The 16178-nt window shown below is 44.6% G+C and overlaps 1 protein-coding gene across 6 annotated transcripts in view; it reads right to left on the reverse strand.

The window, feature by feature from the left end:
• Positions 1–579: 579 nt before the first annotated feature.
• Positions 580–16178, reverse strand: part of EXOC6B (exocyst complex component 6B) — a 920925-nt gene continuing 905326 nt past the window's right edge. For 3 of the 6 annotated variants that reach the window (XM_033953543.1, XM_033953510.1, XM_033953502.1), the window contains one exon: positions 580–1710. In XM_033953543.1, the coding sequence (XP_033809434.1) occupies positions 1584–1710 (127 nt within the window). In that variant the 3' untranslated portion in view covers positions 580–1583. Of the gene's footprint in view, positions 1711–15811; positions 15824–16178 lie in introns of all 6 variants that reach the window. The other 3 variants (XM_033953524.1, XM_033953525.1, XM_033953534.1) reach the window with 2 other exon arrangements.

Raw genomic sequence — 16178 nt, forward strand, 5'->3', positions numbered from 1 at the left:
CGTTCCAGGAATCGTGAAAAACCGCGAATACGGTTTTTCAATGGGGGAGACTGGAGAGGGCAGCGGGAGAGCAGCCGGAGCGCTTGTGAGTGCAGGAAATCACTCGCTGTATGCTCCGACCGCCTCTTCCTGCACTAAATCGGGCCTTACCAATCAGGAGCTGCATGTCAAAGCAGCTCCTGATTGGATAAGGCCTGACTTAGTGCAGGAAGAGGCGGTCGGAGCATACAGTGAGTGATTTCCTGCACTCGCCAGTGCTCCGGCTGCTCTCTCCTGCCTCTCCCGCTGCCCTCTCCTTGTTGGCGGTTCGCGGTCAGAAAATACCACGAATGACTGGGACCACAAACGACCGGGGGAACAGTGTATTCCACACCTCTCATATCTCACACACTACTTAACTTGAGCAACACAGTCTACTAGCATGTGAAAGAATGGAAAGATCAGTTGCATTACCTACCTAGGTATAGTATCAGACAGGCTCCGAGTTTCCAAAATCAAGGTCCTCCAGGCAAAGATGATGGCTGTGAAACAGTATTAACATTAACTCAGTCTAAATTAATGGCTCTTCATGCTTCAGAATGAATTTGCTAGCAATTTATTTCAATGTAGTCAATGCTGACCTTCTTGTCTGTGATAAAGAAGCATTTCAACGTGCAAATTGCTTAGCCATGTGAGTGTTGCTTATTACAAAGGATTACGAACTCCACCAAAAAAAAAGTTTGTTACCACTATAACATTTTTTCTAATTCCCTAAAATTCTTATGGACTTATGACAAAGACAATGCTCAGCTCAGTGTTATCTAAGAGGAGCCGGTGGTAGGGGAAAGAAAGACTAAGAGATCAGCCAGGAATCAAGGCCCTCGCCTACATAAGTTACCGTAATGACTTTTTCTAAAAGTTTCCTCTCCTTTGATAAGGAACATTACATATTAAAGCACTTTGCATCCGTACCTAGGTATTTGAGTATGACAGGCAAATTCAGCATTGTTGTATAAAGCTAAGGTGTAGGATGGTTAAATCATTTCATAATAATGGCAGAATCAGTTTTTTCTTGTACATAATTCCTCTTTGACAATATGTATCATCTCTGGCAGATCTGACTTAAAAGTTTTATTAGTTTTACCAGTTAGAACCTGGACTTTGAATATGGTTATTTTTTTTTCACTATATGCCAATTAAGTTGAAAAGGCCTGTGGAAGAAATACAATGAAACAGCCAAAAAACCAAACCACCAACCAAACAACAACAAAAAAAATGCTTCTTTCCACCATTCCCCAGTGCAATAAAATAAAAGAATTCCTATATTTATCCTTCACCAGTACAAACGGCTAGGGACAAATAGGATGCACAAAGATTGACTGGTTGGCCACAATCTTGGCTACTGGCATTCAGGTATAAGCCCCAAGGTGTACTTCAGAATACTATATTAGCGAGAGAAAGATGAGTAAAAAAAAAAATCAGCCTCATTTTCTTTGAACTAGAGAACAAAGTCCATGTCCACTTTTGCTATGTAAGTGCAGTGCAAGAAGGTCATACTGTCCAGTAATTTCCAGGCCAAGTTGCAGCACAATGAGCAGTCACTCTCACAACTGCTGGCTGTTGATCAGACTGCGGAGTTGTTTGGCCACCGTTTCGATCAGCTTCTGTTTGTCCCGCTCATTTTTTCGAAACTGTGCAAAGACGTTATTCTTACGACTAGTGTCTTTCATCCTACGGGGGGCAATAAGATAAAGGAGAAACCAATTAAATGAGTACGCGTAAAGCACTTACACCCAGGCTCAAATAATATATTTACCTATATTTTATCATAGAAGAGTGCATGCTTACACATATAGCCTGTAAAACTTCACAGCTTCAATAGATTTTTTTTTTTTTTTATTCTACTGTCTAAAATTACTTCTTAAAATGCATTAAAGAAGGTGTTTAAATTTTCACATCCCTTTTTGGAAGCTACTTTTGTAGTAGTAACAGCCATGAGTCATTTAAGGTAAGTGTCTACCAACTTATGCAGTGCGATTGAGTAGTTATGTTCATTGTTCTTGGCAGAATAACTTTTTCATTTGGTTGTCAATCATCTGTGAACTGCACTTTTCAAGTCTTACTATACAGTTTTTATTAGATTCAAGTCTGGACCATTCCATGATAAGCTACTTTATTAAAAATAGATTGACAAAATTTTGTGGAGATCTCGTTAGAATTTTTCCTGATGTCTCAAGAGTTATGCAACTAAGGAGGAAAGAATTTCTGAAATTAAGAACAAGAGTTCTAGTCCTTGAGGCATCCTTTTATTTAAAATTTCTGGTCAAGATGCAAGACATTGAATATACATTTTGGGATCCTATTCAATTGCAACAATTTTTGATAGCTCGAGAACAGAAGTGAGTCTTATTCTTTTTCTTCTTTTGTTTTTCAGATTCAATGCTGAGAAAATGATAGGATGTTAGAGTCCCTTATAATAGGGAAAGGTTAGGATTCATTTATATGAATCAAACCAATTTCTTTGTTTTCCTTTATTCAATGTGGTTGTAAACTAGCATGTCTCCCCAATATTGTGGGCTTGAAAAGGATTATTTTGTGTTTGTATAATTTATAACTTTGTATGTGTACCTTTTTCCTCGGTATCACTTGATATTGTTAATTATTAAATTTTTAAATAAAAAAAAAGCTACTTTACACAACATAGTTGATTCATACAATTTTCTATACCGTTCTCCCAGGGGAGCTCAGAAAGGCTTACATGAATTTATTTAGGTATTTTCCCTGTCTATCCTGGTGGGCATGATAAAATCTTTATTTTATAGAGTATGCTATGGGGCTCATTTTCAAAGACAGACAAAGAGCCATAGAAACCTCTGGTACTATGTGTGTCCAAGTGCTTTGAAAATGAGCCCATGTATGAATTTAAATATATTTTTTTCCAATGTAAGGTGTATAAATTCTAAGGGGTCAATTTTCAGTGCAAATGTTGATCACTTTTTTTATTTCTTTAATGTTGAGTGAGGCATTTAACAAATAAGTACCGTATACTCAAATACAAACTGATCCGAATATAAACAGGTATCCTTTTTTCCCTCCAAAAAGGGGGGGGGGGAAAGGTTGACTTGAATATAAACCAAGGTTAGAAATTTGGGTTATCATGGTGAGTCAATCTGTAAAGATAGCTGATGGAGAGGGAGGGTGAGCAATCTCGTAAGTCACTAAATATAATACAAATATCTGTGAGGTATATATTCCAAAGCTAACATATTCACAACAAGGCCCCTACATAGGAAAACACAATTACAAGCAACCACAAACAAATAAATGTAGACAAAAATCAAACTTAAACCTCAAGAAGTCATATGTAATTCAACACCAGAGAAAGAGAAACAGCACTCTATACTTTGGCAAATAAAAAGAAAGCAATGTAAATTTACAGTAAAACTGCATTTTCTGTTCATGAAATTAAAAATAAAATTCTTTTTTTCTACCTTTATTATCTGGTCATTTTATTCATGTTTATCCCAGTTTCTGCTTTCTTCTGTTTTACTTAATTTTCTTTCCAGGGTCTTTAGTCTGCCTCTTCTCTCCTTCACGTCCTCTCCTACCTAACTTTTTCCTTTCAGTTTTCCTCCATTTATTTTTCTGCATCTCTGCTTCTATTTATAGCTTTCCATCTCCCTCCTATTATTCTCCAGTTGATGTTGTTTTTTTGCTATAAGGAGGGGGGATTAAGGAGTCAGCAGCGCATCTGGATTATGATCAGCCGTGCCTTCAGTCCCGGTCCTGTTAAACCGGCTGGTAATGATGAAGCCAGCCACTACAGGGGCCTCATCTCTTGCCAAATCGCTATAGGCTCTGCCAGTCAAAAAAAATCAATTTCAAAGTGCGGGATCAAGAATGGCAGTCCCGGTTGGGTAACTATATCAGCGGAGCCATGTTGTCCTATGACGCTTTTAGAAAAGAAATCAAGACACTGTTATAGAATACTAGCTGTCAGGCAGGCAACTAATTAGTTAATCCTTAATTAACACCAAGGACCCATAAGTGGTTTTACAGTGCATTAACTGGCTTAAATTTGTACTTCTTTGTGTCTACAGTAACCTACTATTCTATAAAGTTAGAGCAGGAGACACACATATGGTCAGGACATGGGAAAATCCCATAATATACATTTGTGATTTATATAACACTGTAAATTACATGCTAAAATGCAACAGGTAGGCACGGGTCATAGAAGAGGGGCAACTGCTTGTGCCTAAATTCCAAATTTCAAAGTTTATTTCATCTTTGATATACCACATTATACAAAACATCTATGCAGTTTACAATTGTATGAAGGTAAATCAAAAAGTAAAGGCAAAATATATTTAACGGTCTTAACAGAAGTAGCTGTGAACAAATGAACATATCACTTTTCCACATAGTCCCCATGCAAGATGACGCATTTGTCGTATCGCTCCACTAGTTTCTGCATTCCTGCAGAGAAGTTTTTCAGCTGCTCCCGAAGACAGGTGAGCTCTGCTTCCTTTACTTCATCATGCTTTGTCATTTGCTCTCTAGGTCGCAGTGATGCACCCGTGTCTCATCACTGGTGACAATTCTCTCCAGATATCTGGATCTTCTTCATATTGTTTTGGTCACTCTTCTTTGAACCTTTTCTAGTGCCGCTATATCTTTCTTGAGATAAGGAGACCAGAACTGAACGCAATACTCCAGGTGAGGTCGCACCATGGAGCGATACAGAGGCATTATAACATTCTTAGTCTTTGTTAACCATCCCTTTTTAAAATAATTCAGTTTTGATACCTATTCATTTTCAACATGACTCTTGGAATGGACTATTTTTTTGTAAAAGTTTTTTTTTTGGAGGGGGTGAACACATGAAAATATCTTAGAAATATATCCTTAGTTTAGTAAGTCTAACTGTATTTATGGGTCTGTTAATCCCCGTACACAGCGAATATGGAGGCTGATGAATCTTCAAAGGCTATACCGTATATACACGAATATAGGATGAAATTTTGGAGCCAAAAAAATGGCTCAAATATGGAGGACTCGTCCTATATTCAGGTCATCACCCAACACCCTCCCAGACTTGTTGCAGGCCTGCCATTAGGCCGGGACAAGAGGGATCCCTCCTGTCTCAGCCAATACTAACAATTTTATACTTTCCCCTCCCTCCCCCTATGTATCTTTTCCCTGGTGATCCAGTGGTGTATCCCACACTGAGCCCCTCCTGCTGATCTCACGGCCAGCAGCGTACCTGAGCCAGCATGCAGAAGCAAGCTTTTCGAGTTCCCACCTGGCCCTGCGCCGCTCCCTGAAAGGCTTCTGCCAGTTCTCATGGGACTCACAGATCTCACAGCAGCCATTCAGGGAGCGGCCCAGGGCCAGGCGGAGTTTGAAAAGCTCATTCTTGCGTGCTGGCCTGGGTGTGCTGCTGGCTGCTGATTGTGAGATCATCAGGAGGGGCTCAGAGCCAGAAACACGCTGAACCACCAGGGAAAAGGTACGCGGGGGTGGGGTAAAAAATTGTTAGTATCAGCCAGGACAGGAGTCGGAAAGAATCCCTCCTGTCCCGTCCTACCACTAGACAACTAGAGGGGGGAAGAAGGTACAGGGAAGGGAGAGGGGACAGGGTGCAGAGCTTGGCAGGGAGTGAGGGGGGCTGGGTTCAGAGCCTGGCAGGGTGGGCAAGGAGGGAAGGGGGCTGGGTGCAAAGCCTAGTAGTGAAGGGGGCTGGGTGCAGAGCCTTGCAGAGCAGGGAGGGAAGGGGCTGGGTGCAGAACTTGGCAGGGAGGGGGCTGAGTGCAGAACCTGGTAGAGGAGGGGACACTGGGTGCAGATCCTGGCAGGGCATGGCACTTGAATATTAAACCCCTGTCTTATATTTGAGTTAACCATTTTTCTTCCTTTTGGGGGGGAATAGGGGTCTTGACTTATATTCATATATATATAAACCAACAATAATATAAACTACTTTAGGGGACTGACTTAGGGGTCCTTTTATCAAGCTGCGGTAGGGGTTTAACGTGGGTAATACCAAGCGTTAAACCGCCTGCCACGCTAGCTGCTAATGCCTGAATTGAGCAGGCATTAGTTTTTTAGCCGGCTGCGGGGGTTAGTGCGTGATAAAATGTCTGAAGTGCTAACCCCGCTAGCGCGGCTTGATAAAAGGACCCTTTAGAGACTATTTTCTGTTTTTTTTTTTTTTTTTGTAATATCATGTTTATTAGGCATAGTAAACCATGTACAACAGATCAATGGTACAAAGCAGATAGTGAATAACACAAGGAAAAAGGCTTTGCAGGTGTACACAAAAAAAGAAAAAGATGCAGAACAAAACAGTGCCACATGGCTTAATCCAGCCCATTTTTGTTCGGACTATAGAGTACATACAAAACATTGAATCCCCAAACGATTCATCTAATGGATCATCATACCAACATCCATACACACTTTCATACTCCAAGCACACACAAATCAGTCAGAGTAAGGTGCTGTCATAGACCATCCCACCACCGTCAGGACCAGTGCGGCTGTCAGTCGAGAAATACAGTAGATCAGTAAAATTAGAGAGATGTAACATAAGCGGGTAAGCAAACAACAACCATCAACAACCAGCACTTGAGTGTACCGAAAACGAGACTTAGGGCAGTTCAGTTCAGCTCAGGTCAGGTCAGGGGAAAGGCACCGACATGAGACGTTGCCATAGAGTGCAATAAGCAGCCCATGAGGCCTGTGTTCTGGGAGTGTATGTGTCCAATTCAAATCTGGCCTGCGTCTTCATTCTAGCCAGCCATAGAGGGAAGGAAGGGGCTTCCGCCTTGGACCATCGCTGCAAAACCAGCGATTTGCCCAGAAGAATAGCGTGCAGAATAAACTTCTGAGCCGAGATGTCCAGGCCCTGTTGCGATAAATCTTGTACATCCCCTAGTAAGAGTGCTGCAGAGTTCCAGGTAAATGAACATTGAAGAACTTGTTCAAGGCATCGGTGGATTGGGTCCCAGAACGTAAGAGACGGGCAGTCAAGGAAGGTATGAAGAAATGTACCCGGAGCGGATGCACATCGGACACAATTAGCGTCAGTCCACAAATGCATGCGTGCTCCACGGATTCTAGTTATGTATATTCTGTGTAGTACCTTGAATTGAGTTTCTTGTAGAGAGACTGCCTTCACCAACAAATAAATGTTCTTAAAAAACACATGCAAATCTTGTACAGTGACAGTTCTTCCTAGTTCATGCGACCATTCCCTGGCCAAAGTCACCAGAGACATCTCGGGTTGATGATCTCGACAGGCAGAATACCAACGAGAAATAGAGTTCATGGAGGATGGGGTCTCTAGAAAAATGTCGTCAAGGGATCCACTCTCCCATTGGCCAGCGTAACGGGCAATCTGGGGGGTGATATAATGTTGAAGTTGCAAGTAAGTATGAATGTGTCGCGAGGGCAAGCCCCAGGCTGTTTGTACCTGAAGCAAAGAGGGAAAGCTCCCCCCCCCCTAGGTCTATGAGCGCCCCCACTGTTGTGTCTCGCACTCCCCGAAGTGATAGACCCCCCAGACGCGACATACCAGGAGAGAAGTCAGGATTGTGTAACAAGGAAAGAAAAGGTGAGAAATCGGGTGTTCGGTTCTGTTTTTTCCGCCACCATACCCAGGCCTTTCGAAACGAGGTTAAAAATGACATTAAGGGTAAGGAAAAGGGAGAAGAATGAGTATCAGAGCGTCCACCCGAGCGTCCATGAAGAAAAGAGGAAAAGGAGATAGGTGAGCAGCAGGTGTCCAGGAGGTCCGCAGCAGATGGGGACGAAAAGGTGTCCGGAGCTAGTAGCGGGTGCATCCAACGAAGTAAGGCTGCCACATTATACATGCGGATGTCGGGCAAGCTCAGGCCGCCATGTTGTTTTGCACATGACAGCTTGGAGAGACTAATGCGGGGGGCCCTGTCTCGCCAGATAAATGATCGAATAGTGGCATTATACGCACGTTCGTCTGAGGAAGATATCCAAACCGGGATGGCTTGTAAGGGATATAGAATTTTAGGAAAAAGTATCATTTTGACCAGAGCGACTCTGCCCATTAGGGATAGAGGCATAGTCTTCCATCGGTGGCACAGGGTTTTGATTTTACCAATTGCAGTGGTAATGTTTGCAGTATATAGTTTCTTGGGGTCACAAAACAACATGATTCCCAGATATTTAAGTTTCCCAGGAGCCACTCCTACTCCTAAGGTCTCTGCCCAGCGTGGTGTACCCGTCGCCCCAAGAAGGAGTGCCTCTGTCTTGTCAAAATTTATCTTAAGGCCCGAGAATCGCCCATACAATTGAATAAGAGACATGAGGCGTGGCATGTTGGAATCCGCATGATTAATGTAAAGAAGCATGTCGTCTGCAAACAAACTGATGCGGAATTCCCGCGTCCCCACGCGGAGGCCCTCAAGGTGCGGGTCTTGCCGTATGCGCTGTGCTAGGGGTTCCAAGGATAGCAGGAAAAGAAGGGGGGATAGTGGGCAACCCTGACGTGTACCGCGGCTTAGCGGAAAGGGTGCCGATAACTCCCCGTTCACCAAAAGCTGCGAGGATGGGCGAGTGTATAGAGCTGTGATCCACCCCACAAAGTCACCAGTGATACCAAATCTCCTCAGGACCCAAAAAAGATGTTCCCATGAGACCATGTCGAAGGCCTTCTCAACGTCCAGGCTGGCAATAAGGGCCCGTGCCTCAGAGGAGTGAGAGGTCTGCAGGACCGTCATGACCTTCATGAGGTTGAGAGAGGCATGTCGGCCAGGAACAAAGCCGACCTGGTCTTCATGTATCAGATGCGGTAGAAAAACATTCAACCGTTTCGCTAGAATGCTTCCCAGGATTTTAACATCTTGGTTGAGGAGTGATATTGGTCGATATGATCCCAATTGGTCCTGCGGGCGGCCCGGTTTGGGTAGGATAATAACATGTGCTCGATTGTGTGTATCCCCAGGTGGGAGAACGGACAAGAGTCCGGTATAGTAAGATTGCAAGACTGGGAGAACTTTAGGAGGCAACAACTTGTAAAACTCCGGTCCCATGCCATCAGGGCCCGGGGTTTTTGCAAGAGTGAGATTTCCAATAGCTGTCTGGAGTTCTTGCCCCGAAATAGGGGAGTTCAATGAATGCAGTTGTTCCTCAGATAAGGATGGTAAGGAGAGGTGTGTGAAAAAATTCTCTCGTGCTTGGGGGTCGTCCGGTGTCGCCGAGTAGAGATCCCTATAGAAATTGACAAATTTCTCCGCAATATCCCCGGGGTCGGTGTGGAGACGACCCGCCTTATCCTTAATACTAGTGATGACATGTCTGGCCCTGGGCGGTCTAACCAAGTTGGCTAGCATACGTCCCGTTTTGTTACCCCAAGCATGCAACCTATATTTATAGAAATATATGCTTCGTTGAGCTCGTGTATCAAGGAGGTGATTGATCTTATCCTTCAGTTGTTTTAAGGAGGATGTGATGGAAGGGGTGAGGTTAGACATGTGCACCCGACGCAGTTCCTGAAGCTCGCGTGTGAGGGCAAGGAGCTCCCCCTCGCGACGCCGTTTTAGAGCGGCGGAGTACGCTAATATGTGTCCGCGCATGACTGCCTTTGCGGCCTCCCAATAAACAACCGGTCCCACGTCCAGCACAGAGTTGGTGCAAAGAAAGTCTTCCCATTTTTTCGTAAAGAATTCATGAAAAGTTTTGTCTGTGTATAATTGTGGAGACATACGCCAGATGCGTTCTCCAGAGGACCGCAAAAACTGGAGAGTGATGTGCAGTAGAGAGTGGTCAGATATGGTCGGAGCGAGCATGGCAGCTGATGCAAATTTGGGGAACCAAAGTTCGGATACAAGGAAGTGATCAAGTCGAGAGTAGGACAGATGAGGATGAGAGTAGAAAGAATAATCGCGCTCCTCGGGGTGGAGGGTTCTCCAAACGTCTAATAATCCCAGTTCCCTCATCAAATAATTTACACCCTTATCAAAATGAGCTTTGGGTGCGCGTTTCGCCGGATGACAATCCAGCGCGGGGTTGGCGATTGTGTTGAAGTCTCCCCCTAGCACAATTAAGCTGGACATGTAAGGAGTCAGAAGTGTGACTAAGTGTGAGAAAAATTCGTGAGAATAGGTGTTGGGAGCGTATACATTGCATAGTACGGTCTGCTGACCCCATAAGTCACCCACTAGCATAACATATCTCCCCTCGGGGTCCGCCACCTGGTGTTGTATAGTGAAAGGTAGTCTTTTGTGTATAAGAATGGCTACTCCTCGTTGTCTAGAGCTATAGGAGGCAAAACCAATCTGTCCCACCCAATCCCGTTTCAACTTACGATGTTCGTCGTCTAAGAAGTGGGTTTCTTGGAGAAATGCGACATCCGTGTGCTCCCTTCTGAGATATGCGAGGAGCTTGGTGCGTTTTATGGGAGAGTGGATCCCGTCTACATTAAGCGAAGATATTTTCAAAGAAGACATAGCATTATATATGCATTATAAACAAAGCATTGAAATACAGGTAAAATCATGAAGCAGGGGACGTCCCAGCCATATCCCCTCTCCACAGTATATGACAGCAATAGATATTTCTTAGCATTGGTGAACATCTGGTCTCGGCAGTGATTATCAGCAATCCCATGCAGCACCCACTCATTCATTCTCATGCACACCCCCCAGTCACTCCCCTCCCCACAATCAGAACGAAACAAAACCCCCCTCCCCCCCGAACCATGTATTCTGTCTAAAGTGCCCACTGAAAGCGGGAAAAACAAACAGTGAACATAAAACAGCCCCGGGCCACGCCCCACATGCAGTACAGAATATAAACCAAATAGTGCCCTCTGGTATAAACTTAAACACAGTATAGCTTCATATCAGCGATAAGGAGAGAAATCAAAAGGAAAAATTTTGGCTTCAGAATCATAACCAGAAAAGGGTCATGTAAAGAACTAAAGCAAAGAAGAACCAGGCTTAGATATTCAGCCCGGTCGTCGTGCTACCAGCGTACTAATCATCTGTGTAGAAGCATGCTGGATCGGGCCAAGGTGCAAGTTCAGAACCCTCTTCTGCCATCTATATCCGACCCGCCGTAGCGGGTTTCAAATGCCAGGGAGCGAAACAGAGATTAGAGCCGTTGGTTGTAGAGGCTCAGTGAGGGTTATTATCCGGAGGAAGTGGCGCAGGCAGTTGCAGGATAAACTTCTCCAAATCTCTCGGGTTCTCAAAGTAAAGGGTTTTGTTGTTATAAGACACCCTTGCCCGAGCCGGGTAGAGAAGGGACACCCGGATATTGCGCCTATATAATGTATTGCAATGAGGTGCCATCGCCTTCCGCCGAGAAGAGATAAGGGGGGAGAAATCTTGAAATATCAGGATCTTTTTACCATCATAAAGAAAGTCTACCCCTTTGCGGAAGTGAGCCAGTATCCGTTCCTTTATTGCAAAGTTGAGAAATCTGGCGAGAACAGGTCGCGGCCTCGTGTCGTCCGCCACCCTTTGGCCCACATGGTGTGCTCGCTCTATCTGGACAGGTAGGCCCGGATCTGTGTGTTCCAGAGTTTTCATAAGCCATTTCTCTAACTCTTTGCGCAGATCCACTTCCCGGATTGATGCAGGGAGCCCTATGAATCTCAGATTCTTTCTCCTCCCTCGGTTTTCGTGGTCATCCACGCGGTCCTGCAGGGATTTGTTAGAGGTTTCCAGGGTTCGCAGTCGTTCTTCAAAAGTGGCAGCCTGATCTTCCTGGCGTGCCACCCGATCCTCGACCCGCTGCAAACGGCCAGCATGGTTATCCAGGCTTTCTTTGATATCTTCCATAAACGTATGTATTTTGGCCAGTTTATCTTCCATTACGAGCGTTAAGGATCGGGTCAGTTCTTGCACCGCAGCCTCCTGTAACGTAAACATAGGAACCTCGTGCGTGTCCGCCATTTTTGGCTCCTGCGGCTTCGCCTTGTCTCGTGTTCCCCGTTGCGGCTTTGAGGTCATCGCTCGCACCCTGCACCCTGAAAATACCGTCGGCGCAATCAGCGATGTGTGAGGCTGTCAGGGGTCCGTTCGATCTCGAAGGTTTGTTGAGTTGCTGCGAGTAATGTGCGGGTTTAGTGCGGCGCGGCCCGGAGCCGTGGAGAGACACGTCCGCTCAAGCGCGCGGCATCACGTGACCCCCCATTTTCTGTTTTGATATCTATTCATTTTCCACATGACTCTTGGAATGGACTATTTTTTTGTAAGTTTGTTTTTTTTGGGGGGCGGGGGGAAATATCTTAGAAATATATCCTTAGTTTAGTAAGTCTAACTGCTAAGTACGAGTGAGTGTTTGCGGGAAAAAAAGGGATGTTTGCATATTTTTAAAAAAGTTTGGAATCCCCTCATAAAATATAGCGACATATCACATTTAAAATGAATACCTTTTAATTTTTTTTGGGCGGGAGGGTAATGTACATCCATTCTGGAAGTTTAGACTTAAGCCCTCTTCTATCAAACTGCAATAGCAGTTTTTAGCGTGGAGAGCTGTGCTGAATGGCCCGCACTGATCCCGATGTTCATAGAAACTCAAAGAATGTCGGGAGCAGCACAGGCCATTTAGTGCGGCTTCTCACGCTAAAAACTGCTATCGCCTAAGGAACAGGGCTGAGCTCTTGTAGACCCAGTCTCCCAAAGAAGCCCCATTTCTCTTCTTAATCAAGATGCCAAGTTGTTTGCCGCAATTTTGGCAAGCCGACTGAACGCCTTTCTGCCTCTCTTGATTCATGAGGACCATGCCGGGTTCGTGCCAGGCCGTTACGCGTCGATGAATCTTGCTCGTGCTCTGATGGTCCTCCATTCCAGGCGTGGGCTGGAGGGTGCATCGTCTATTGTCGGCCTGGCATTTGATAGCATCTCCTGGCAGTATCTCTTCTGGGCTTTACGTCAGTTTGGTAAAGAGGGGCGTATCCACCAATGGATTGGTAGTTTATATATCTAGCCGCAGGCCAGACTTTTAGTGAATGGTCAGTTTACAGACCCATTTGACTTGGGTAGGGGGACGCGGCAGGGCTGCAATAGAACCTTTAGCTGCTAAACTCCACGTGGACCTGGATCTTCGGGGCATCCATCTTGGGGAGAAGGAGATCCGCATTAATTTATTTGCTGATGATATTCTCCTTTACCTAGACCATTCCCAACAGGATTTGGGGCAACCCTGGCTATTGTTCGCTCCTTTGGGGACATTTCTGGTCTGTGCGTCAATTGCGACAAATCTGAACTTCTCCAGTTACGATCTATTGTGCTGGAGGCTTGGCATGCAGGCCTTGCGATACCACCTGTGCAGGGGCCGATGCGATACCTAGGGGTGTATTTGAGCCCCGATTTCAAGCTTTTGTATCAATATAATGTGCGCCGTCATCTGGATGAGATCCAGCGTCTCTGTGATAAATGGGAAGACCTCCCACTGGGGGTTTGGGGTCGAGTGGCTCTGACTAAGGTGGTACTTCTCCCCAAGTTTCTATATCCCCTGCAGACAATACCTCTCTGGGTTACCGATAGGGATGTGCGCCTATTCCGCTCTATACTCTCCTCTTTCATTTGGCGCCATAAGCGTGCCCAGATTAGTTATGCCACTTTGGCCTTGGATACATCTCGGGGTGGCTTGAACCTTTCTGATTTCCGTCTTTTACAATGTGGCAGCTTTGTTCCGGTATATCCATGAAGGCTGGTCAGGATGTTATAAATTTTCTCCTCGGGGATGGGTGGAGACCTGGTGCGCCCCTCACTCAGTTCTGTCCCTTCTTCATGCTCCGCTGTCGGTTATCCCAAGAGGGGGGGGGGGCTAAATTTGCGTTTTTCTTGCCCTTGTGATGCGCATCGCGGTGGTGGAGGCGATGGCAAGGAAAACCCCCGGCCGCTTCCCCCTTGTTACAGCTCTATGGAAATGTTGACTTTCCTCTGGGAGTGGGACACTCTTGGTTTCGGCAGTGGGAGCGGAGGGGGTGCAGATCCCTTCAGGACTTTCTCACTGTGGAGGATGGTCAATTTCCTACATTTGCCTAGCTGCAATCCCACTAGCAACTGCCACAGACTCATTTCTGGGCTTACCTTCAAGCCCGGCATTACTACATGTCCCTTGGCCACAAATGGGGAGATGCTTGACTTTGTGGTCCCTTGGACATTCAGTTTTTTCAGGTGCCTCCTGTTCTGAACAAATTGGCCACCTGGTATCACATTTTGAAGAACGCCTTGGCCCTGGACTCTATTGATAGGTTGGATTCACAGTGGCAAGCAGAACTTGATATTACACTTGACCGGAGGGCATTTCTTGATCTCTTTGCCAATGTACAAGCCTTGGGGGGCTCCACAGACTTTCGGGAGATGCAGTTTAAAATCTTGCACTGCGCTTATATCTCCAGGGCTCAGGGGGCCCATATTGGCCTGTGGGAGGGCGAGTTCTGTACTAAATGTCATCGCTCTTTGGGTATCCTCACTCACCATGTTTTGGAATGTCCAGCCTCCGCTCCCTGGCTGCAAGTTCTTCCATTTTTGGAGCACTTGGTTCAACGTGCTGTACCCTGGGATTATGGTTTCTTGTTATTGGGTGATCAGCGTGGTTTGATTGAGGGAGGGCTCACGTTACCTCAGCGAAGGGTCCTTTACATGGCTATCTTGGTGGCAAAAAAGATCTTGTTGCAACATTGGGTGGCTGACACAGTGGCCTCTTTCCCGCAGTGGCTTGCTCGTTTGGCTGAGGTGGGGCGTTATGAAGTACAGTGCACTCCTCGGTCTGGGCACCTTGCACACAGATGCTACCTAGCTCTTTGGAGGAGGTACAGCATCAGAGGCTGCAGATCCCATCCTCTGATTCCTATAGGGGCAGCTGACACTCCTGTCTTTTTCTCCCATGGGTAGATGCACACATGGGTATTTGGTTGTCTTGGGGCTATGACTGCTGGGATGCTTGGTGAGCGACTGTTGCGACTTGAGCCTGGTTGTGTGAGGTTTGCTTGAGTCTGTCTGGGGGTTTCCTATTATTCAAAATGTCAATTGTGCTGGGCATCCAATCGAGGAAACTTTGTACCTTGCCTCATGGTTACCATGTTCATTTGCTTGTTGAATTACTTGGCTGTTCTGCCTTGCTTTTCTCTGCTTTTCTTTTGGTTGTATGTTCTTTTGCAATTGCTAATAAAGATATTAAAAAAACCAACCCCAAAAAAACCCTGCTATTGCAGTTTGATAGAAGAAGGCCTTAGTATCAACATTATTTGTATACTGATTATTGTAATTAATCTGTTTTGCTAATCATTTCTGTGAACTGTTTGAGTCATGACTTGTTTATATTTGAAATTATTAATAACATATATTGAACTTAAAAAAGAAATAAAACCTTAACTTCAAAGTATGCTGGCATTTTTTTTCCCCATAGAGCTATGCTCCCCAAAATGAGTCTGGCGTGCTTAAAAAATAGTTATGATGGGGGTGTGGGTGGGGCATGTGAATTCCACTTTGAAGGCTATTTAGAATCATTGAACAAAAGGGATTATTGCTAAGTATGACAACTACTCTCTTTTTAGCAAGTGAAATAAAAAAAAAAAAAAAACAACCCCCCCAATTAGAAACTGAGGGAGGGATCCCTTAATTACAGTAAATCTCAAAAGGTGTTCTTTTATGTTATTAGCTAGTAACAAACACCACAGCAAACATTAGATTTGTTTAGTAGAAATCAGAATTAGATACTAAAATTAGAAGTGAGTACATTATTAAAAATTCATATTTGGACAGTTCAATACATCATTAAAAATAGTCTCTTTGCAAGGGTAAAGTACAGGCAAAGCACAAACCAATATACTTACACTCTTGATATCCTATGAAAGAGGTGGGATTAGGAAAGAAATAACCATAAAAAAAGTTAAGAACTAGAAACACTGGAACTATTTATTATATGTTTTTGAATGGCTTGTGAAAATCACTGCCGTATAATTAACCAATTCATCCCTCTTTATAAAATTGCTATTAGGATACCTGCATATTGAATGCTATAAAATGGGGGTAATTATAAAATTGTGATATTATTCAAACCAACCAAGAGAGAGTCCAACAGGACAAAGTCCTGAGCAGCAGAGAAAACAGTGGGAACAATGGTGTTGTGAACCGTTTTGAACCTTCTTTGGTATAGCGGTATACAAAAAAAATTATTATTTTTATTATTGTTTATTTCAA

This window comes from Geotrypetes seraphini, chromosome 1, assembly GCF_902459505.1.
Source record: "Geotrypetes seraphini chromosome 1, aGeoSer1.1, whole genome shotgun sequence".
NCBI lineage: Eukaryota > Metazoa > Chordata > Amphibia > Gymnophiona > Dermophiidae > Geotrypetes > Geotrypetes seraphini.